Here is a 24,497-nt window from a genome sequence, read left to right on the forward strand (position 1 = left end):
CCACTTCCAGTGAACGCAATTTCAGACGCAACGAAAGCCACTTGAAGGCAAGCCTGCAAAGTTAGCAAAAAAAAGTGCAATGCCTGCTAACGCTAGTACGCAGGGATATTGGATCCGACAGGAACGGCGCAACACACTTAAAAAAAAGTGTTTTTACTGTCACTATTGCTTTGTTACAGAACGGATTATGTGTTCATGTCTAACCAAAATCACCAGTCATTTCTGATATGTAATGAGGCCTACAGCCAGATGTTTTGGTCGTTTCTCAAATCGTTTATTGTCAGTAAATTAAACCAGTGACTAAAACGGTCAACTTCACATTGTTTCTCTTAGTAGGATAAATTAAATCTGTTATGTAAACTGTGATTAAAGTATATGGAAAAGCGATTAAAGAGCGCTCCCTTTACAATTGCTGGAAATGTCAATCAAACAGCGAGAGTGTTCTGGACTCCCATTAGAAATCTCTTATTTACATTGTGTTCGCACTGTTAGTTATGACGAAAGCATTCGTTAGTGTGCAGACATTGAGTTGCAATGATGAGATCACTGCATTCATGTGATCAAAGTGGCTACAGTTCTCATCTCTCCAATCGAAATATGATGCTATAGATCTAAACAATGTTATAATCAACACTTTTCATGATTAGACAACCTTGAGAGGTGTAGTAGTACAAATGTGCTAAAAGTTTTCGAGAGAGTCCACATGTAATACTTAGCTATTTCATATGCAAAGATGTTAGCCAATCACAGCAGTGGGCGTTTACACTTTAGTCTCACACAGACACGCCCCTTCAAACATAGCATTTAAATCAGAGGCTAAAATCAGGGTTAGGAAATGGCTTTCATTTGTAAATTACGACAATTTTTGATGTAAACAATCATGCTAACATTATAAGTGCACATCAGGAAACATAAAAAATTAAATAATGCAGTTCATGACCCCTTTAAAAAGCATTTTCGGTTTCAACCAAGAATTTCTATTTCGGTACAACTGTGAATTTTGATGTCACTGCCATTGTATGATTGGCTGGGGCGTCTCACATGATCCAAGTTAGCGTTACACTTTTTCCAATAGAGACAGAGCGTTAACGCGTCATAATCTGAAGACCACGCCCACCGGGGGGGGGGGGGGAACAATCCAACCGTCTCCATTGACTTTGCATTGCGAGAGGCTGCCTCCTTGTCATTTCTTGCTTCTAACTAAATACAGAAAAATGCCTAAAAGCTGCTGTGTGACAAAGTGTACAGCAAACAAGCTAAGAAACACAGAAATACGTTTTTATAAGCTGTCGACCCCAAAAAACGAGTGTTTAAGGACTTAAAAGTGGATACAGGCTGGAACGAATGGGTGAATTGTGGGATCCTGACACTCAGTATGCACTAGAAACACAGTTACGTGAGCAGTAAGTTAAACATTTGGTCACTGGTGAGTCAAATATCCAAATGTCAGTTTTATATATTATATTTCTGTAAGATAAGCGATCCTGTGTTGCCGATGACGTTCTCCTCCAGCGGCGTACGCTAGTTCTCAGAGTAATGAGACACGTTACGCTCTGTCTCAACTGCCTATCCACTTTTAAGTCCTTAAACACTCGTTTTTTGGGGTCGACAGCTTATAAAAACTTATTTCTGTGTTTCTTAGCTTGTTTGCTGTACACCTCGTCACACAGCAGCTTTTAGGCATTTTTCTGTCTTTAGTTAGAAGCAAGAAATGACAAGGAGGCAGCCTCTCGTAATGCAAAGTTAATGGAGACGGTTGGATTGTTTTCCCCCTGGGTGTGGGCCTAAATACGCTCTGTCTCTATGGTGAAGCCACAGACATTCGTATCTCCCAATAAGACCATCTCTATTAAAGACTTCCAGGCTGGTGTGTTGAGGACAGCTGGAGTGAAACCCTCCAGAACTGAGATTGGACACCCCTGATCTAAATGATATTGTGCTCCAAATTTACTTGAAGGTATTTGACATGAAAACAATTGTTGCTCACTTTCAAAAAATGTTCTTGTGTGTGAAGGCTTGATGAACTTTTAAAACTCTTCCTACACTGAGTGCACTGGTACGGGCTCTCCAGTATGAAGTCGCTCGTGTGATTTCAGGTTTTCAGAACGAGCGAAACTCTCATCGCAATATGAGCACTTGTAAGGTTTTTCTCCAGTATGAATTCTTTTGTGCCGTTTCAGATCGACATCTCTTGTAAAGCTCTTCCCACAGTCACAACACACAAGATCTCTCACTTCATCGTGTGTTTTCTGGTGCCCTTTAAAACTCTTTAGCCATAAAAAACTCTTTCCACAGAAGGAACACACATAAGGCTTCTCGTCTGAATGAACTTTCTGGTGTTGTTTTAGATGTGATGATGTAATAAAGTCTTTCCCACACTGATCACAGCTAAATGGTTTTTCTCCAGAGTGAACGAACAGATGATTCCTGAGACCTTTGGGACATATGAAACTCTCTCCACACTGAGTACAGTAGTACGGCTTCTCTCCAGTGTGAACTCGCTCGTGTAATTTCAGGTTATCAGAACGAGCGAAACTCTTGTCACAATATGAACACTTGTAAGGTTTTTCTCCAGTATGAATTCTTTGGTGATTTTTCAGTTGGTCAGTTCTAGTGAAGCTCTTCCCACAGTCACAACACACATGATCTCTTACTTCATTGTGTGTTTTCTGGTGCAGTTTACAATGATCCAGTCGTGAAAAACTCTTTCCACAGAGAGAACACACATAAGGCTTCTCATCAGAATGAACTTTCAGGTGATTTTTTAGATTTGATGATGAATGAAAATCTTTACCACACTGATCACAGTTGAATGGTTTTTCTCCAGAGTGAACACGCTGATGTTTACTGAGATCTGATGCAAAAGCAAAACTCTTCCCACACTGAGTGCATGGATACGGTTTCTCTCCAGTGTGAATTTTTGTGTGTTTTTTAAGGTGTCCTTTGTGTCTGAAGCTCTTTCCACACTGAGGGCAAGCGTGCAGCTTATTGGTTTTTGTTCTTTGAGTTTTGATGCTCTGCTGTTCCTCCTCTTCTTCACTCAGTTCATGTTTTTGCGGTTTCATCTCCATCCAATCTAAAATAAAAATATTATGTGGTTAAAATAAGTTCAAGTGAACTCTGATTTAACAGAAGAAAGCAACAGAGCAGCAAGTATCAGATCTTTGATTTGCCAAAGGTTAGTTCTGCCTTTTTTCTTTTTAATCAGTTTAAAATGTGGATGACAAAAGCTAGACAATATTATGATAATTTAGATGCATTTTATGTATCATTAGGGATGCACCGATACCTCATGTACACTCAAATACGTAAAATGCTCCGATACCAACAACTAGTGTTGTCAAAAGTACAGGCTTCGGTACCAAGTCGGTACTGAAATTTCAAAAATGTGACGCTTTGAGCGCTGTTGAGCAGAATCGTAAACACCTCGGAATGGCCGGCCATTGTCACGCGCTCATCAAATATGTCTGTGATTGGCTACAATGATCAGCGCTTCAAAAACATGTTGTAAATATACATTAATAACGCTCTTCAGCGAGCGATTACACAGATACACACGGGAGCGTTTGAAAGCAGGCGTCTATCAGCGGATCGATCCACTGGCGCTTATAAACGCCTGCTTTTGCATTCAAACGCTCTTGCTTTCAAAACACTTTCAATCACTTCCGTGTGTTCTCAAACACTCTCGTGCGTTGATCGTTGTAGCCAATCACAGACATATCCGATGAGCTCGTGAACACAATGGCCAATCACAGGTGTTTACGAATCCGCTCAACAGCGTTCAAAGCGTCACATTTTGAAAATTTCAGTACCGACTTGGTACCGAAGTCTGTACTTTTGACAACACTACTAACAACCGATACCAGCCAGCGTATTAACAGTGTTTGTGTCCAGACAAAGACACACAGATAACAGACGGTATAATGGGGATAAAAAAGAAGGCTGTCTATGAAGTAAATGCATCTTATTAGTGGAATATTAAACAAAATATAGTAACGCCTGTGGTGCGTGAGCTGATCAGAGAAAAACGTGCAGTGGCGAGCTAGTCGAGCGCATCACTTTTTCACAGACGTCAGAGGAAAGTTTGTAGTTCAGTCAGATGTTAATGGCAAAGAAAGTAAAACGAGGCATGTAGCTTATTATTAACGTTAACTGACGAGAGCGTGAGAGAGAGAGAGAGAGAGAGAGAGAGAGAGAGAGAGAGAGAGAGAGAGAGAACACTTCTGTTGAATGCTCTTGATTGCTGATCGTTCACTCAGCACGTGTTATTTGGATTAAAACTAAACCGTATGTGTAAGTAAAACATGAATTGTTTCCTGATTTATGTTTAACGAGTGCTTCCCTACAGTATTACAGGATGTTTGCTGGTCAAGATGTTCCATGAACACAAACATCCAAAGCACGCCCCGAAAACCATCGTCTCATACATCGCGTGAATACTGAATTTAAGTCTTTCACGTCTTGCGCTTGTACCGACGAATTCACACAAAACTATGTAAAAACGTCTGTCTTGCCGAGTATCCTAGTAAACAAAGTCGGTTATATCTCAAGTGAACATAGTCAGTATATTTAAAGGGGGGGTACAATGGTGTTTCATGTATTCAGAGTTGTTTACAGTGTTAAAGAGATGGATTCTCATGCTAATAATGGCCAAAGTTTGAAAAGTTATTTTGAACGAATAACAGAGAATTTCTGTGCTGAAAATCATACTTCCGGATTGCAACACGTTTCGGCTGGTTTTTTTCTATCGTAGATCTAATGACGTAGACCAGAGTGGAACTCCTTATATGAGCATTGCTCTCGGAAAAGCGCGTTCACGCACACGTCGACCAGAGGAGAGAAAGACCGCGCTCATCGACGCGCTACTACCGGAAATCATCAGCAGCGCTAAATAGGAATGGTTGATGTCAAGAATGTCTCCAAAAAAGTGTGTTTTGGGATGTGAGGGAAAGTTTACCTTGTTCAGCTTGCCAAAGAACCCAGTGTTACTGGAACAGTGGATGCAGTTTGTATTTCCGGGACAGCAAAGGAGTGTGGCAAGTGCGGTTTTGTGTTCTGGTCATTTCAGTGACGAATGTTTTATTAACAAGGCCGAGGTCGTCGCTGGATTTGCAAACCAAATACTATATATATATATAGTAATATGACCTACCGCACCACGATCGATAATAAGCAAACCTTCCCGCGTGCTCCCGCTTGACTCTATAGCTCCGCCCACGCCCAGAATCAAGGACCTCGGCTTTTTCCGGTTAGAATCGGAAAGCTGTATTTTTATTTTATAAATATGATGAAACTAAAGACTTTTTGGAGATATGAAGGACGCACTATTACTCTATAGGTACTCAAGATTAACATGAGATTGACTGAAACTAAGTATTTTACCCCCCCTTTAAATGGGGTCGGTGCGTTCGGTCTTAAAGGGGCAGCAGTCTAATAAACCTGATGCTGTGTTTTCATGATAAATTATTAAATTCATAAATTACTCACTGCTCTTGACTAAATATGCTATCTTTTGTAACTTTACAAAAATATCCATCTATATTTAATTTATACAGTAAAGAATATGCTGTGTTTTCACATTTGATTACTTTATTCAAATGTCTGTACCTGTTATATCTACCTGAAAAACACTGTTTATTTCATTTGTAGCCTTTCTTTGTTTGTCTATCTTAGCAATAGAATGAAGAGTGAAAGTAACAGAAGCTCATACAATGCATTTTAGCAGGCTTAATTAAGCATGAAAATAACAGAAGGAAAAATATTTGATGAACAAATGAAGCCAACTAATATGATTTATATTCTTCTGGTTTCTCTACCAATAGCCTACATTTAAAAATTACAACTGCAGTGAAAATACAGGTATCGGTTACGGTATCGGCGAGTACCAAAAATGAAAATATCGGTATTGGACTCGTTCTGGAAAAAGTGGTATCGGTGCATCCCTATCATATATCTGTTGAACTGAATAATCTGAAACCAAATCTGTTGAACTGAAGCTATGTTACCTTAATGTTTCTCAGCAGTCAACAATGAAGAATCAAGAATGGACACCAACCTATTTGTTCCTCAGTGTCTTCATGTTTTATTCTGGATGGTTCTGGATCACTCATGTCTTCAATCTCCTCTTTAATAAACTCCATCTTTAACAGTCACACAGATTTCAGCTGCTACTCCTGGAGTTTCTCCTTCTCTTGTAGGATGATGGGAATATTCCCAGTATTTATTGGTGAATTGTTGTGGGAGGGGCTTCACTGCAGGTGTGAACTGTGATCACTGTGTGATACTGACACCCACAGGACCAGATCTGGAAAAATCAAAAACAAGTTACTGAATTTATACTGGATTACTTTAAAGTGCGCCAATTATAAACTTTATTTTCTCACAATATACATTGCACATCACCTAATTTCTCAAAGAGTCTGAAAAACAGTTTGTTCAAAGATTTTGTCTCTTTAAGCCCCACCTTTCTGCGAGCCTGCTCTGTTCTAATTGGTCAGATGGTCCACTGTTCTGATTGGTCAGATGGTCCAGTCTGTTCTGATTGGTCTACAGTTTGCACATCAGAAACAAAATGCCCACTCCTGGAATTGCTGACAGAATCGATTCCTCCTTTTACAATCCCTTTATTTTGTTGTATAATATCAATGAAATGTAATTACCCTGCCTCCTTGTTTAATGTAACTTTTTGTTACACATATTTAGCCAATGAATTAAATATAGTGCATTGCTTAAAGTTTTGTTTCTAAGAAATGCCTTATACAGCATTGGCAGAGATGTACAGTATTTGTTAGCAGAGAAGTGTGTGTATTTATGTGTTTGCGCTCAAGGACACAAAAGAGAAAAGACTCTGGGGTTTTACTCCAGTTCTACTACTAGAACCTTAATATGAAATCAGCCATCTTGGTTGAGTTTACTTCGAGTTCAAAGACATAAAAAGGCGGACAGCTTGCACCTGCGAGGCCTTGAGAAGGATCTTGGAAGTTTTGGGAAAGTTACAACTTATATCAATCAAAAAACATAACTTCGGCGGCAAACAACAAGAGTATAAAATGAGTTGATTGCCTCTTTGGACACTGATACTTCATTAAACCCCCGACGTCTAAAGATGAAGGGCATCTCGGGAACCGCACTCCAATGAATCAAGTCTTACCTCTCAGGTAGGTCCTTTAGGATTGTGGTGTCTAAGACCCAACATCTACCTACTGGAGTGCCTCAGGGCTCAGTGCTTGGACCACTTCTCTTCTCCATCTACATGACATCACTAGGATCTGCGATTCAGAAACATGGCTTTTCCTATCACTGCTACACTGATGGCACACAACTCTACCTCTCATTCCAGCCGGATGATCCGACGTTAGCTGCTCGCATCTCAGCCTGCCTGACAGACATTTCTGGCTGGATGAAGGACCACCACCTTCAACTAAACCTTGCGAAGACAGAGGTGCTTGTGGTCCCGGCTAACCCAGCACTTAATCACAACTTCACCATCCAGCTAGGCTCGTCCATAACTCCATCAAGATCAGCCAGGAACCTTGGAGTTGTAATTGATGACCAATTGATCTTCACAGACCACATTGCTAGCACTGCCCGGTCATGCAGATTTGCATTGTACAACAACAGAAGGATCAGGCCCTTCCTATCAGAGCATGTATTAGAAGTATTGGATCGGGACTCGATATCAGTAGATACTCAAAATCAAATGACTCGGACTTGAGGGCAAAAAAACCTGATCGGGACATCCCTAGCTGAGATTATGCCAAGGGCGAGGTGAGCTGGTGCCTGCTTACTTCAGATGGCACCACAACTTCCAATAGGAAAATTCAACTGCAGTAGCCACCTTTCAACCTGAAGAGGGCAGCACTCAGACGTTTTTACACCATATATTGTAGAATTAAAACACTATCTCCAAATGTAATTTTTTTTTACTTGAATCAATGAACTCAACACCACTAATAAAGCTCCAGTCTTACAGATCATTAACTAAAAACCCTGTTTTAGGGTTTAGTTACCCTTTAAGCCCCGGTTTTTATGATTTGGGGGCTGTCAGTAAGAAACATGGTGAAAACCCACATTAAAGTTATTTAGCAGTGATATTGTCAGGCTTTTCTATTTACAGCGAAGTGCCTACACAATATATTTTAGCATTATAATATATGTAACGATAAAGTATACAGTGGCTTCATAAATTAATAATAAAAAAAAAAAGCAAAACACACCTGATGCACATTCCTTGATCTTCATTTTCTAGAACAAGAGTTTAAGAGCCTTGCTGTATTTTTGTGTAATTAATTCAGAAAAAGTACACCGCCATCTCACTCCAACGAAAGTGACTTGTACGCACCGGCCGTCGGAAACATGACTTCCCACCTCGTAAATACGAACTTCACAGCACAATTTGAATGCACCAAAAGTAACAATTCTTCTAAAAATTGTGAAATCACTTCAAACAGTTCTTAGAAAACAACTACAAGTTATTTAATTAGGAACATTGTTTTGAAACAACGCCAATGTCTATGGTAACAACCTAAACTGTAAAATGGTGTTGTAATTTTTTAAAATTTAAACAACTTTACAGTTCAAGTAATACCAGTTTTACACAAATTATTTTTGTAAAATGAATGATAAACCTCACATTTAAGCCTAATATATTAGTATGTAATGTTATATGAACTAAAACGGCAGACAGGGTGAAAGAAAATGCTAATTCTCTCTCTGACAGAAGGTGCCGGGTGGCATTTATGGAAAAGCAAAAAAACAGCAGTTACTCCTCCTGAACTAAAGCAACGTATAAATATATATATATAAAATTTGCATTTTTGTTTTAATCTAATACTGAGATCATTTCTCCCGAAGTCCAAATTAAAAAATATTGTAATTTAGAGCATTTATTTGCAGAAAACGACAACTGGTCTATTTAACTGTTTTCTGAACTCTTCCTAAGTTAAAACATCAGTACTGTGTTGTTTAAAAATGACTATGAACTTATTTTCTTTCCATTATTCGAGGTCTGACAACACTGACTGCATCTGCATTTTCTGCAAATAAATGCTCTAAATGACAATATTTTTATTTGGAATTTGGGAGAAAAGTTCTCAGTAGTTTATAGAATAAAACAAAAATGTTAATTTTGCAGTAGTCTCTTAATTTTTTTTCAGAGCTCTGTATAAAATGCACGAGCGCTCATCGCTCTAAACAGCAGAATATCACCATCACGGATCTCTTGCTCTTCACATGTTTGTAACTGGGTACTTTACCTTGATTCTTAAGGATTATTCTTGTCCGTCACGCGTTTATTTGTACCACTTCACGTTTTTGGTGTATAATTCCATTGTTCTTCACTCTCGTCTTTTTAAATGTACATTAAATAAAATCAAGACTATACGTTTACGGTTCTCTGTCATTATTGAACAACACTCTGGTCCGTTTTGCAACATGATTCAATTAAAATCACAGCGCTACATACCTGTCATGCTGGAGACCTTTAACCACATATGAATGCATCCAGGTGTTGTTTAATAATTCTTTAAGTAGCTTTTCTCTCAGTGCAACAAAAGCAGTAGACCATTGTTGTTAGTGGTTAACAGTTAGCACTAGTAGCATTATCAACAAAACGCGTAGGGGCGGCGCTCTGGTGTGTGTGTGTGTGCAGATACAGTCTCTGATCACACAACAGCAGATTCGACTAGGATCAGGTTTTTAGAGATCTGAAAATATCAGTGACTAGTCAAAATTGAAATGTAAATGTCTCTATTTACTTCAATGTATGTGTCTTAAATATTATACTAGTCAATGTATTTAGACATTTTAGACGTTTTTTTTATTAAGAAACACTTTTCATTCAGTGCTTCAGGTTTTGGACTTGCGCTGCAAAGACTTGGAATTCCAGTTTTTTATTGATGCAAAAAGAGTTTTGCATATTTTGCATACAGAGTTTACATATTTATAAAACACAACAATTTAACAACAATGCACCCATTGCCAACCAATACAGAGAAAAAAACAATAATGTGCTAATGAAGGAAAAAAGGTAAATAACAAAAGAAGAAAAGGAAAGGGGAACACATGAGTGTGAATTAATTTATTCATCAGTTAGGCTAGAGTATGCAAATTAAAGGCACTGCAAATAGAAATGGTTCTACTTGCTTTCGTATTTACTGAAGATGAAATAGATTTGAGATAAAAAAAAAAAAAAAAAGGTTTGTTGTTGGTGACCTTGCATTTGTGTGTATAAATTTAGCAAAGAAAATACATTTATAACAAAGCTAGTTTCTTTAGAAGAGTCAGGTTCATAGTGTCCTAAGATAATGTATTCTATTACATCTTGCAGAATATTACCATTGATAAATATGCCAAATACTTTTCCAAAGTTGTTCAATATGACAGCTTATAAATAAATGAAACACATTTTCTATGAATTTAGCAAAATGAACATCTTGTGTCAATATCAATTTTATATTTCTTCATGAAATGTATGACAACATTTTATTCATTTGAAAGATACTTTTACTTTATTCATTTTTGAGTTTGATCAATGATAAAAAATTAAAACCCCTATTAAACGTTTGGCCAATACTAGAGATATTAATTTGTATTCATTGTTTAATAACACCGATTTGGGTCCGTATTCATAAAACATTTTATCTTACCGCTTAGAATTCTCCTAAATGACAGTAAAAGTTCTTAGTTAAAGGATTAGTTCACTTTTTTTTTTAAATTGACAATTTCACCCAGATTTCATCCAAGATATCCATGTCTTTCTTTCTTCAGTTGAAAATAATTTAAGGTTTTTGAGGAAAACATTCCAGGATTTTTCTACACAAAATGGACTTCAATTGCAGCCAACTATTCAAATGTTCAAAGAAGGTTCAAATGTCCGTATCAATGCAGCTTCAAAGTCTCGACACAATCCCAGTTGAGAAATAAGGGTCTTACCTAGCGAAACGATCGGTCATTAAAAAAAAAAAAATATATATATATACACTCATTTTACATTAAATTTTTTAATTGGGTTTGTCCCTATTTTACACAAAATTGGGTTGAAACAACCCAGCATTTTTTTTAGAGTATATATATATATATATATATATACTTTTTAACCACAAATGCCCGTCTTGTACCATCTCTGAGATACGCCACGTATTGCGTCATCACGTTGGAAAAGTCACGCGTCACGTCATCTATCTAAGTAATTTGTCTGTGTACTCCGGTTCAAAAAGGTAGGGAAGGGCGAAAAATACTGGAATGGTTTCCTCAAAAACCTTAATTTATTTTCGACTGAAGAAAGAAATTTAAGTTTTCTCTTAAAATCTGTTAAAAAAAACTCCTGAAACCAAACCCTCCAGGACAAGATTTTGACACCCCTGATATAGAGGATATTGTGCTTTTAGGACAAACTTTTTTATCTCACAATTTACTTGAGGTATTTGATATGAAAACGATTGTTAATCACTTGCAACATTTTTTTATATGAGTTTGAAGGCTTGATAAATGTTTAAAACTCGTCTCACACCGAGTACAGTAGTACGGCTTCTCTCCAGTATGAACTCGCTCGTGTGATTTCAGAGATCCAGACCAAGCAAAACTCTTGTCACAATATGAGCACTTGTAAAATCTTTCTCCAGTGTGAATTCTTTGGTGCCGTTTCAGTTGAGCAGCTGCAGCAAAGCTCTTCCCACAGTCACAACACACATGATCTCTCACTTCATTATGTGTTTTCTGGTGCAGTTTAAAACAGTCCAGTCGTGAAAAACTCTTTCCGCAGAGAGAACACACATAAGGCTTCTCGTCTGAATGAACCATCAGGTGTTTCTTTAGATTTGATGATGAAATAAAATCTCTCCCACACTGATCACAGTTGAATGGTTTTTCTCCAGAGTGAACTCTCAAGTGTCTGTTAAGGGTTACTTTATTTTGGAAACTCTTTCCACACTGAGTGCATGTAAACGGTTTCTCTCCAGTGTGAATTTTCATGTGTCTGTTAAGCTTTGCTTTCTTTTGGAAACTCTTTCCACACTGAGAGCAGGAGTGCAGCTTTTTGGCTTGTGTTCCTTGAGTTTCTAAGTCGCAGTGTTTCTTTACGTCATTTAGTTTTTGTCTTTGCTCCGTCACTTCCATCTGGTCTAAAATAAACATATTAAGCTGTTAGAATCAGTTCAATGAGGTTAAATGTGAGAATTAAAAAACTTAGCAGAAAACAAGACATCAGGTATCTGTCTGTGTGAGTATAATGTATCTTTGATCTGGAAAGGTCAGTTCAGTGATATTCAGGTTATGATCATTACATGCATTTCTCTATCATTTATCATCCGTATACTGGTTATTCATTTATAGAATTGAAGAATCAAGAATGGACACCAACCTATTTGTTCCTCAGTATCTTCATGTTTTATTCTGGATGGTTCTGGATCACTCATGTCTTCAATCTCCTCTTTAATAAACTCCATCTTTAACAGTCACAGTCTTGGGGTTCTCATGCCAGAGATGGACTTTATTCTTTAAATATATAAAGCTAAGGAGCTTCTGCAGAAACAACTGCAGAGTCCTGCCTCACACTCAAGTATATATCCATACATCCTTCCCAAAGTGGTAACGCATTCTACAGATATTTTAAGAAATGAACAGGTGGGAAGGTCTTCACCATATAGGACACATTCTTGCGGGCCTGAAATAGGAGTACAGCTGTAAACACACCATTCACTTTCCAGCCTCTTGTTCAGAGAAAAAAACGTTTTTACAATGTTTAGCTACATGGTAGGCTACAATTACTGGTAGGCTAGTGCAGGGGCGTAATTTGTGGGGGGGACATAACCTCCCCCCCAATATTTAAATCTATGCATTACAACCCCCCCACAACCCCCCCCCCCCCCAATATTTATACCATGATCACATGAAAACCCCCCCAATGTTCAAACCAAATCTACACCCTTGAGCTAGTGTATTTATTATTGCTTGACATCTTGATTCAATATCGATTCATTTGGATAATTATTAGGTACAGTATAGATACATGTTATTTTTTCTCAAGAGAAAGAAATCTCACTAATGCTGTAAACATACAGAGAGACCTGTCAGCTGGTATTATTATTAAAGGTTAAAAATAACAACTTAAACTAAATATAATGCGTTCCCTTTCTAGAGTTCTCTCATATTGCGTAAGGCCAGCTTACGCTATGGGAAAACTCCATTTCTCAAAAATATTGAAGCCAAAATTATCCTTATAATTTTATATATGTAAAACGCAGTGCAGCTGCACAGCAGACCACAGTAGAGCATTCTAGCGCGCTGATTGGCTGTGCTGCGGCAACTGCACAAACCTATGATGAGGCGGCTGAGCCACGTGAACCTATCAGGTCGCTCCGCGGCCAGACACGTCAGAGCCCGCCAATATGGGCGTGGCTTAAGCCCATAAGAAGCCCATTTCCCGCCATAGGAATTTAAATTGACGCTGACCTCCGGATTGAGAAGCCGCCGCCGTCAAAAAGGCCTTCAGCAGAACGAGCCACATGAACTGCAGCTCTGAGGACAACCTGCTTCGGCGGACCGGAAGCGGAAGATGATGAAGACGACATCTTTTCTATTGCTGCGTCACAGAGTGAGGAGTGGTCGGGCTCTATCGCGGACCCCGCGTTTTCGACTCCCTCGGGCTGAACTAATGAGACTCCTGACGAAGGCCATGGGAGACCTCGGGCTGGATTGGTCTCAGCCCGTAGAACCCTCTCGAAGCAGGCTAGACGAGTAGTTCCTGCAAAGCTGCCGTCAAGCTCCTCCCCAAAGGCCCGCCCCCTTCTTCCCTGAAGTTCATGACGAGCTGACAAAGTCATGGAAGGCTCCTTTCTCAGCTCGTCTCAAATCCTCGGCTTCTTCGACGCTCTCGACACTCAATGGCGCGAAGGAGAACGATTATGACAGCATTCCGAGCACCTTTGCCCGCTCTCCGCTAGAGGATGGCAGTCAAAGGCGACGCACCCATCGTAGCCCTGCCGCACTACGTCAGCTCTCACCGGTCAAGCATACGCCTCCGCCGGGCAGGCTGCTTCGGCGCTTCACACGATGGCCGTCCTCCAGGTACTTCAGGCAAAACTTCTCAGCTCCTTGGATGAGTCCGGCCCTGATCCTGAGACTTTTAAGGACCTGCGTAGCGCTACTGACTTGGCGCTACGCGCGACGAAGGTTACCGCCCAGGCGATCGGCAGGAACATGGCTAATTTGACTGTGCTAGAGCGCCACCTTTGGCTAACCCTCACGGAGATGAAGGACGCTGACAAGGCTCCCTTCTTGGACTCTCCCATTTCCACCACCGGCCTCTTCGGCCCAGCAGTGAAAGGGTTTGCAGAGTGCTACACTGAAGCACAGAAGGCATCACAAGCCATGCGCCATTTCCTCCCCAAGCACTCCAGCTCTGCTTCGGACAGCCGCACGAGAGCCCAAAGCTGCGTCGAACACCGAGCCTCCAAAGCCTTCCTAACCACAGGAAGAAAGAGACAGTGGTTAAATCCCCAGGCGGCTGTCATAAAATATGCACGCCTGCACACAAACGCCGTTTTAACGGCGACCATAATAAAACACAGAAAGAGCCTTTTCTCTATTCCCAATGTAGGCAGTGTGCCCACTACACAGTTTGCACCCCTGCACATAAGCACTGTTCACACAGCGTCACAAAATCATTCAGATTTTCCCCTATTAGCCCGCTCCCCGGCACACGCCGAGCGTACTCTTAATATAGAGCGCGCTCTACACATAAGCGCTGTCCCTACAGTGTCACAAGCACAAAATAACTGGGCAACCAGGTCCCTATCACAAAGCGACCTGGCCCCAGATATAATTCAACCCCTCGCTATGCGGGCTGAGGCCTGGCAGGCCATCCCCGGTATTTCAGATTGGGTGTCGAACATAATAAAACGAGGTTACTCGCTACAGTTTGTCCGCAGACCCCCGTGCTTTCGTGCCGTGGTCGAGACATCGGTGAAAAGCAGCGTGAGTCACGTGCTTCACGCCGAAGTCTCGAAACTGTTAATGCAGGGGGCAATAGAAGCAGTTCCCTTGACAATAAGCGAGTCAGGCTTTTACAGCCGCTATTTACTCGTTCCCAAAAAAGGTGGTCTCAGACCCATTCTAGTCCTCAGGCTTCTGAACAAAGCGCTTATGACATGCTCGTTCAGGATGTTGACAACTAAACAAATCCTTGCGCAAATTCGCCCAGGGGATTATTTTTTATCTCAGTGGATCTGAAAGATGCTTATTTTCACATCCAGATAGCACCTCGCCACATGCCATTCTTGAGATTCGCCTTCGAGGGGCAGGCTTATCAATACAAAGTCCTACCATTCAGTCTATCCCTAGTCTATTTACGAGGTGCATGGATGCCGCTCTCGCTCCCCTGAGACTTCACGGTGTGCGAATTCTGAACTACCTCGACGACTGGCTAGTTATAGCTGACTGGGCTAGTTATAGCCCAGTCAGAGGCGCAGTTAAAGGACAAGTTTGGTATTTTACACTTAAAGCCCTGTTTTCAGATCGTTTCTGATGAAATAGAACGGTTAAGTTAAAAATTTGGACAGATGCTGCTGTCCCGAGAATTTTCGTTTTCTTTCGCTTTCCCCTCCACCTCCACAATGGCTGCATAGGTGTACAGGAATAATCCTTCCTAAAACGCATTAAACTTTCGTTTACAAAGACGTGAAACTCACCGAGTGGTCAGGGGTGTTCACTGATATGCTCACACAAAAATCGCTGCAAAAGATGCTTTCCAACAGGTTTTATCGTAGTTTTCAAGCTCTCAACGGAAGAATGGGTGTGAGGCGTTTGAAAAAAATAGGTCCACAGTTTTACAACGAATGGTAAAACACCTGTTGGAAAGCATCTTTTGCAGCCATTTTTGTACAATTTTGCTTTCTTATACCTCAACAGTTTTACATCAAACTGCGACTTTCTTGACTTTAAAATGTATCTTTTAAATCGACAAACATCATATATGTACTTCAGGGCACAAATCAAACGAGATCAAAATATTTGTTGTCTCTCGCCATTGACTACCATACACTATTTTTCCGAAATAAGGTCCCATGGTGGTGCACCGGAAGGGGAGGGACTTAGGCTCTCTATCGTTCAAAGCCGGCTCGTACACTCCTCTCAAATGTTTGGAGAGAATGTTAGGCCTGATGGCCTCGGCATCAGCAGTTCTCAAACTATGCCTGCTGAACATGCGTCCTCTTCAGCGCTGGCTGAACAACCAGGTCCCTGCGCTAGCGTGGCGATCGGGCCGGTTGCGCATCAAAGTGAACCACGGCTGCATCAGAGCCCTGGCCCCTTGGAAGATAGCAGACTGGTTTCAGTCAGGCGTGAGTATGGGCACAGTCTCGAAATGGAAAGTGATCTCGATAGACGCATCCAACCTAGGTTGGGGCGATGGCAGACCCACTTCCGGCCTCTGCGCCTTCAACCAGGCGTCTTTATGCCCAGAAATGGGTGGTGTTCTCCAGCTGGTGCACAGCACGTTCAGGGGCTGGAGTCGACACTGGACCGCGTTCAGGGACTGGAGTCAACACTGGACCGTGTTCAGGGGCTAGAGTCGACACTGGACCGTGTTCAGGGGCTGGAGTCGACACTGGGGCTGGAGTCGACACTGGACCGTGTTCAGGGGCTGGAGTCGACACTGGACAGTGTTCAGGGGCTGGAGTCGACACTGGACCGTGTTCAGGGGCTAGAGTCGACACTGGACCGTGTTCAGGGGCTGGAGTCGACACTGGGGCTGGAGTCGACACTGGACAGTGTTCAGGGGCTGGAGTCGACACTGGACCGTGTTCAGGGGCTGGAGTCGACACTGGACCGTGTTCAGGGGCTGGAGTCGACTCTGGGCCGTGTTCAGGGGCTGGAGTCGACACTGGACCGTGTTCAGGGGCTGGAGTCGACACTGGGCCGTGTTCAAGGGCTGGAGTCGACACTGGACCGTGTTCAGGGGCTGGAGTCGACACTGGGCCGTGTTCAGGGGCTGGAGTCGACACTGGGGCTGGAGTCGACACTGGACCGTGTTCAGGGGCTGGAGTCGACACTGGACCGTGTTCAGGGGCTGGAGTCGACACTGGGGCTGGAGTCGACACTGCACCGTGTTCAGGGGCTGGAGTCGACACTGGACCGTGTTCAGGGGCTGGAGTCGACACTGGACCGTGTTCAGGGGCTGGAGTCGACTCTGGGCCGTGTTCAGGGGCTGGAGTCGACACTGGGGCTGGAGTCGACACTGCACCGTGTTCAGGGGCTGGAGTCGACACTGGACCGTGTTCAGGGGCTGGAGTCGAAACTGGGGCTGGAGTCGACACTGGACCGTGTTCAGGGGCTGGAGTCGACACTGGGCCGTGTTCAGGGGCTGGAGTCGACACTGGACCGTGTTCAGGGGCTGGAGTCGACACTGGACCGTGTTCAGGGGCTGGAGTCGACACTGGGCCGTGTTCAGGGGCTGGAGTCGACACTGGGCCGTGTTCAGGGGCTGGAGTCGACACTGGACCGTGTTCAGGGGCTGGAGTCGACACTGGGCCGTGTTCAGGGGCTGGAGTCGACACTGGGCCGTGTTCAGGGGCTGGAGTCGACACTGGGCCGTGTTCAGGGGCTGGAGTCGACACTGGGCCGTGTTCAGGGGCTGGAGTCGACACTGGACCGTGTTCAGGGGCTGGAGTCGACACTGGACCGTGTTCAGGGGCTGGAGTCGAAACTGGGGCTGGAGTCGACACTGGACCGTGTTCAGGGGCTGGAGTCGACACTGGACAGTGTTCAGGGGCTGGAGTCGACACTGGACCGTGTTCAGGGGCTGGAGTCGACACTGGACCGTGTTCAGGGGCTGGAGTCGACACTGGGCCGTGTTCAGGGGCTGGAGTCGACACTGGGCCGTGTTCAGGGGCTGGAGTCGACACTGGACCGTGTTCAGGGGCTGGAGTCGAAAATGCATTCAGATGTTGTTTAATAATTCCTTAAGTAGCTTTTCTCTCAGTGCAACAAAAGCAGCAGACTACAGTTGTTAGCAGTTAGCAATAGCATTATCAACAAGACGCGAAGGGGTGGGGCTCTGCTGTGGGGGAGGAGCTGAGTAAATTCAGTCTCACATCACACAACAGCAGATTCGACTAGGATCAGGTAATTCAGATATCTGAAAATATCAGTGACTAGTCGAAATTGAAATAGAAATGTCTCTATTTACTTAAATGTAAATGTAAAAAGTTTAATTACTTAAACTTAAATGTCTTATAATAATAGTATTTAGACTAGTCAAAATGTATTTAGACATATTTGTTTTTATTAAGAAAAACTTTTCATTCAGTGCTTCATGTGTTGGACTTGTGCTGCAAAGACTTGGAATGCCAGTTAGATTGTTTTTTTTATTAACTCAAAATTACAGAGTTTACATATTTATAAAACACAACAATTTAACAACAATGCACCCATTGCCAACCGAATACAGAGAAAAAAAAACAATAATGTGCTAATGAAGGAAAAAGGTAGATAACAAAAGAGGAAAAGGAAAGGGGAACACATGAGTGTGAATTAATGTATTCATCAGTTAGTATGCAAATTAAAGGCACTGCAAATAGAAATGGTTCTACTTGCTTTCGTATTTACTGAAGATTAAATAGATTTGGGATATTTAATTTTTGTAAAAGGGAATATTGAACAGAGGGCAGGGTTTTACTTCAGCGCTCCTCCTCCCCATCTCTCGCCCATAGCAGAGTAACGGTTTGAGGGGAGTGGCGAAGCGATTAACCAACCCAAGCCGTCAAGCCTATGTCATCAGAAAAAGAACCATTCCAGAACCGGAAGTAACTTTTCAAACTTTGATTAAAGATAACTTCGGCAAAAAAATTTTTTCCGTGTATTAACTTGCACGGATTAATTGTTCACCACAAGACTAGTAATATCCGCTAACAAAGTAAATAGGGTCAATTTTGATTTCATGCCGACTTTAAATACATTTTCTGAGAATTTTGCAAAATGAACAGTTTCAGTTTTACATTTCTACATTATATTTTTGACAAAAATAAATGGTGCAAAAGTCTTTTCTCTTAAAATCTGTTCACAAATCTTCTGAAACCAAACCCTCCGGGACTTTGGACACCCCTGATCTAGAGGATATTGTGCTTTTAGGACAAACTTTTTTATCTCACAATTTACTTGAGGTATTTGACATGAAAACGATTGTTAATCACTTGCAACATTTTTTTATATGAATTTGAAGGCTTAATAAATGTTTAAAACTCTTCTCACACTGAGTACAGTTGTACGGCATCTCTCCAGTGTGAACTCGCTCGTGTGATTTCAGGTTATCAGATCGAGCGAATCTCTTGTCACAATATGAGCACTTGTAAGGTTTTTCTCCAGTATGAATTCTTTGGTGCTGTTTCAGTTGGCCAGGTGTAATAAAGCTCTTCCCACAGTCACAACACACATGATCTCTCACTTCATTATGTGTTTTCTGGTGCAGTTTACAACAGAACAGTCGTGTAAAACTCTTTCCACAGAGAGAACACACATAAGGCCTCTCATCCGAATGAACTTTCAGGTGATTTTTCAGATTTGTTGATGAATTAAAATCTTTACCACACTGATCACAGTTAAATGGCTTTTCTTCAGAGTGAACACGCAGATGAAATTTGAGATCAGATTTATATTTGAAACTCTTCCCACACTGAGTGCATGGATACGGTTTCTCTCCAGTGTGAATTCTTGTGTGTTTGTTAAGGTTTCCTTTCTGTGTGAAACTCTTTCCACACTGAGAGCATGAGTGTGTCCGGTTAGTTTTTGTTCTTTGAGTTTTGATGCTCTGCTGTTCCTCCTCTGCTTCACTCAGTTCATGTTTTTGCGGTTTCATCTCCATCCAGTCTAAAATATAAAATATTATGTGGTTAAAATAAGTTAAAGTGAATTCTAATTCTAATTTGACAGAAGAAAGCAAAAGTGTATCAACTGTTACGTGGGAGTGTGTTTACTTTGTGTTGTTGGGGAAGATGCATATATTCGTGGCCTAGTTTTCCCTGGTGTGTTTCTTCTTCTTCTTCTTTTTAAATTTATTGGCGGTTGGCATACCAATTTGGTGCATTACCGCCACCAACTGTTTGGGGTGTGGAGCTTCAATGCGGATTTATATGCTAACATATACCTGGTGTGTTTCTCTCTATGGCTGGGTCCCCATTCGCCTACTTATACTACGACCTAAAAGTATGTACTCTTTTTGTGAAGAAAAAGTATATACCTTCGAGTGTGTAGCAAAAAAGTAGGCAAGCTTTCAGACATATTACTTCGTCATCTTTAACGGACAGATCTGTCGCGTGCATCCTGCCACTGTAAACTTCCCTGTCAATCATCTTGTCACAGTTAAAATCCTCCATTCAATCTAATTTAATTTCCTACCGGTCTTTCATGCGGATACTCTCCTCATGTGTTTGCAATTTGAATATAATGATCCATTTAAAAGTATAATGATGCATTTAAATGGCTAAACGTGTCTTTACAAAAGTTCTCAATGCTGCTGCAGATGCAATATAATGTGGACAACATTGAATAAATACATACATTTTCGTCAGGTTAGATAGGCCTACTGATAATTAATCACTCAAACCCCTTTATCTAAACCTTTCTACATAACGCCGGACTCGCCCGTCCTCCATGTCTGTATTTTTTTTTAACACTTTTCACTCGTGTTTGTAGTTCTAACCGAATCCTCACCCAACGCGCGATGGTTTATAAGCAATATTAGCCATTAGAGTGTTCATCGATCTGCACTTCGGATTCTGACCGGAAATAGTAGACCATCCGGGTATCTTTGGAACACTTATTTCAACATACTACGATTTGGGACAGACTAATTCTACTTTCGAATACTATTTAGGACGGATAGTATGCGAATTGGGACGCAGCCTATCTCTCTCTCTCTCTGTAATGACTCACAGGTGGAGCTGCTAACGAGTGACCCGATTGGTGACGGGAGTGATTGCCGCTGTACTTAAAGGCGGGCATACACTGTGCGATTTTGAGCCAAACTCTGACTCGTGTAACTCTTTTTCGGGTCGGGACGATTTTCAGCTTTGTCGTTTGTCGTGCAGTGTACAGGGAGAAACAAGAGGTGATTAACCTCTCCCGACCTGGTCGGATGAATTTCTGGCATGTTAGAAATTTTGGTCGCTCCTCGTGACTATATCGCACAGCTGAAGCAGCGCTACGAACCGATTGCGCTAATCTCAGTGTTTTTTCCCTCACTGCGCCAGCGCGAAGACAGAAGTTTAACCATTTCATCTGCAGCAAAAAAAAAAAAAGGGGGAGATCTTTAAGTTCGGTAGCTCAAACTATCTACAAATTACTGTTGCTTACCTCTAGTTTGTGTTGCTAAATGGATTAACCATTACCCACGTCTTCCAAGCCTCCTGCGATGTAGCCTATCTACACCGTGCCTCTTTTATTGATTTGTTAAACAATGTTTTTGTTGATGACTAATAATTGCAGTGTTCGGACATATTATAGACCGTTAATAATTAAAGATATGCCTATAATTCATTGTGATCGACCTAAATGTTTTAGACCATTTTCAATGAGGAGGAGTAATCTTCTATGTAATATTTTATTATCCTCACAGCGTGTTGGTTATGCGGTGATGCGCTATGAAATTATTGTGTGGCAAATTAATTATAATAGCCTATCAATTTAATAATAAAAGTAGCCTTCCCTAATAATAATACTACTAATAATACAATAATAATTTAATGCATAAATTGGAAATGCTAAATCATCTTGATGTTGATAGCTGATGCTTGTTTTGACAATATCTCTGGATATATGATATAGGCGCAACCCGGCACAGGTTTATCACGCATGATTTGCGCATATTTCACACGTATAGTGCGAGCAGTGAAGTCGCAGCTCGGCGTTTAGACCGTATAGTGTGAGCACATAAATCCTGAGCTTTAGCATTACATCGCATGCGATCTTCTCGTTCAGTGTGAGTAGGGAGCTTGCTGAAATCACAGTGTATGCCCGCCTTTAGTCTCCTGAACCATGGATCTACAGTTCCCCGCTCTCGTGGCTTCCTCGACGGACTACGTGTTCATGGTTTATGCAGTACGGTGTACATGGTGATTGTTAAAGGACTGGGACACGAGACATTTGATGTAAACCACTACCTTTTGCTAAGTGGTGATTTGTTCTGTTAAGCCTTATCTTTCATCCTAATCGAAACGAATCGGAGCATGGTAGGTATGTGCCTCTTTAATTTATTATTTGTTTTCTCTTGTTTATAAGTAGGTAGGGAAGCTTTTGTATAGTTTGTTTGTTATCTGATTTCTAGGTTAGTATCCTTAAATTAGTTCTTTTTCCCCCTCCTGAAATGTATGTTGCTCCTTATTTAATTTTGTTTAATAAATTCACTTTCTGCACTTTTAAAGAGAGTTTTGAAGCCTTGGGAGTGAGAGCGGGGACTCCAGGGATCTTGTTGATTGGATCCCTGTTAATTGTTATGGATGTTTTTGTTCTCTTTGAGTAGAGATGTTACTTAATTCGTAACACAAGTATCAGATCTTTGATTCACCAAAGGTTTGTTCACTTTCTTGTTAATCCGTTTAAAATGTGGATGACAAAAGCTATACAATATTATGATCATTTAGATGCATTTTCTGTATAATTTATTTGTTGAACTGACAAATCTTGAACCAAATCTGTTGACCTGAAGCTTTGTTACCTTAATGTTTCTCAACAGTCAATAATGAAGAATCAATAATGGACACCAACCTATTTGTTCCTCAGTGTCTTCATGTTTTATTCTGGATGGTTCTGGATCACTCATGTCTTCAATCTCCTCTTTAATAAACTCCATCTTTAACAGTCACACAGATTTCAGCTGCTACTCCTGGAGTTTGTCCTTCTCTTGTAGGATGATGGGAATATTCCCAGTATTTATTGGTGAATTGTTGTGGGAGGGGCTTCACTGCAGATGTGAACTGTGATCACTGTGTGATACTGACGCCCACAGGACCAGATCTGGAAAAATCAAAGATAAATTACTGAATTTATACTGGATTACTTTAAAGTGAATGATGGATGGTGTTATCGGTGTTACACGGTGTTCAGTTACACACCGATTACGCAGATTAAGATTTCTCAGCACAGATCAGCAGCAGGAGTCAGATTTCATTTATCAGAATAGTGTATGCAGTGCTTATTCGTTTTGTTAATAAAAGTTCTGTTTAATATAAGCGAGTTTGTCATTGTACTGTTTTGTTGTGTTTTTCATTAAGAATAATAATGAACCCATCATTCAAGCAATAGCCGCCCCCGAATTGCCGCTAATGTAAAATGCACTTCACGAGCAGCATTTATTTGCCATAAATCGGTTTTCCGGTTACGTCCGTTACTGTGTAGCGGGTGAGAAGGATCCGCTGTCATTACACAGTACAAGAGCGACCTCTAGAGGCGAAATAAAAATATCACTGACACCTCGTGCTGTTTGTTTTGACACGTGAGGCTGAGACGCTTCAGAAACAGATTTAAAACATAGACAAAACGGTATGTATACAGTAGGGGTGTACCGGTTCACAATACTCGCGGTTCAGTTATCGCGTTTTAGGTACGGTTCGGTATGTGCTGTGTTCAGGGAAAAAAAATAACTACTGTCAGATAAAAATAAAGAAAATCTGAAATCAAGTAATCAAACTACAACCAACAGCACAAACAAATACAATAGAGTACTTACAACCTGTATGAATAATTATTGATGTAAACATTTTCTACTCAGTGTTAAAAATATGTCGTTTTGCAGTTTATATTGTGTAGGTCTCCGGCTAACTGGTTAACTCGCGTTATTACTGAAATAATTGTTCTAATCAGCTATGGCCACTATTAGCGGTGTAATGCAGATCGTCTGTCGTTCTTACTACTTTGAGTAAAGATAAAGGATGGAACAAGATTTGTTTTACACATGTTTGTTACTTCAATCATTAACGCTAGAGCTCGGCTAATGTGTATGCACCGTTATTGATTCAGTTCTCACATGTTCACCGCAATAAAGTAGAATTATACACACCAGTTTGTCATAAATTGTTAATGCTGATGGTGAGAAATTAACATCTGTACCTCAAACTGAGTAGCGTATCACTGAGAAACATCCTGCGTATGTATATATATATATATATATATATGTATATATATATATATATATATATATATATATATATATATATTAAATATATATTTATATTAAACATCATTAGATCAGTAAGCCATGATGACATATTAGGTGGATTGTGTGATTTCCACTCTAGGAGAATTATTCTAGGCAAGCTTCTTTTTCTAATACAATATTTAGGTTTGACTAATCATAATGCAAAAACTTTAAATCACTATTTCTAAAAAATATCTATCTAAAACTTGATAAGAAATAGCTTTTGAGATTGTTTAAATATATATTAAAATCCACCAAAAATGTTTTTAAAAGTAAATGTGTCCATAAACAGCTGGGGAATTCACACGCCCTC

The 24,497-nt window shown here is 40.9% G+C and overlaps 3 protein-coding genes across 6 annotated transcripts in view; all 3 read right to left on the reverse strand.

The window, feature by feature from the left end:
- Window positions 1-24,497, reverse strand: part of LOC306997051 (uncharacterized protein) — a 45,067-nt gene that overhangs the window by 19,560 nt on the left and 1,010 nt on the right. The window contains exon 1 of one of the 4 annotated variants that reach the window (XM_079610081.1): window positions 6,056-6,102. The exons of 2 other annotated variants lie outside the window; for them this stretch is intronic. The gene's annotated coding sequence lies outside the window, so the exon portion shown is untranslated. Of the gene's footprint in view, window positions 1-6,055; window positions 6,103-9,463; window positions 9,621-24,497 lie in introns of those variants that run through there. One more of the 4 variants, XM_079610083.1, reaches the window with a different exon arrangement.
- The window catches only part of LOC306997066 (uncharacterized protein), a 39,212-nt gene that overhangs the window by 4,628 nt on the left and 10,087 nt on the right, over window positions 1-24,497 (reverse strand). The gene's annotated exons all lie outside the window — the stretch shown is intronic.
- Window positions 1,762-12,651, reverse strand: LOC306997062 (uncharacterized protein). The gene is made up of 2 exons (XM_079610119.1): window positions 12,359-12,651; window positions 1,762-3,076 (listed from the first exon to the last, which is right to left on the reverse strand). Exons 1-2 carry the CDS (start codon window positions 12,441-12,443, stop codon window positions 2,040-2,042), a joined length of 1,122 nt encoding a protein of 373 aa, XP_079466245.1. The 5' UTR covers window positions 12,444-12,651; the 3' UTR covers window positions 1,762-2,039.

Source organism: Phoxinus phoxinus, assembly GCF_949152265.1.
Source record: "Phoxinus phoxinus genome assembly, chromosome: 4".
NCBI lineage: Eukaryota > Metazoa > Chordata > Actinopteri > Cypriniformes > Leuciscidae > Phoxinus > Phoxinus phoxinus.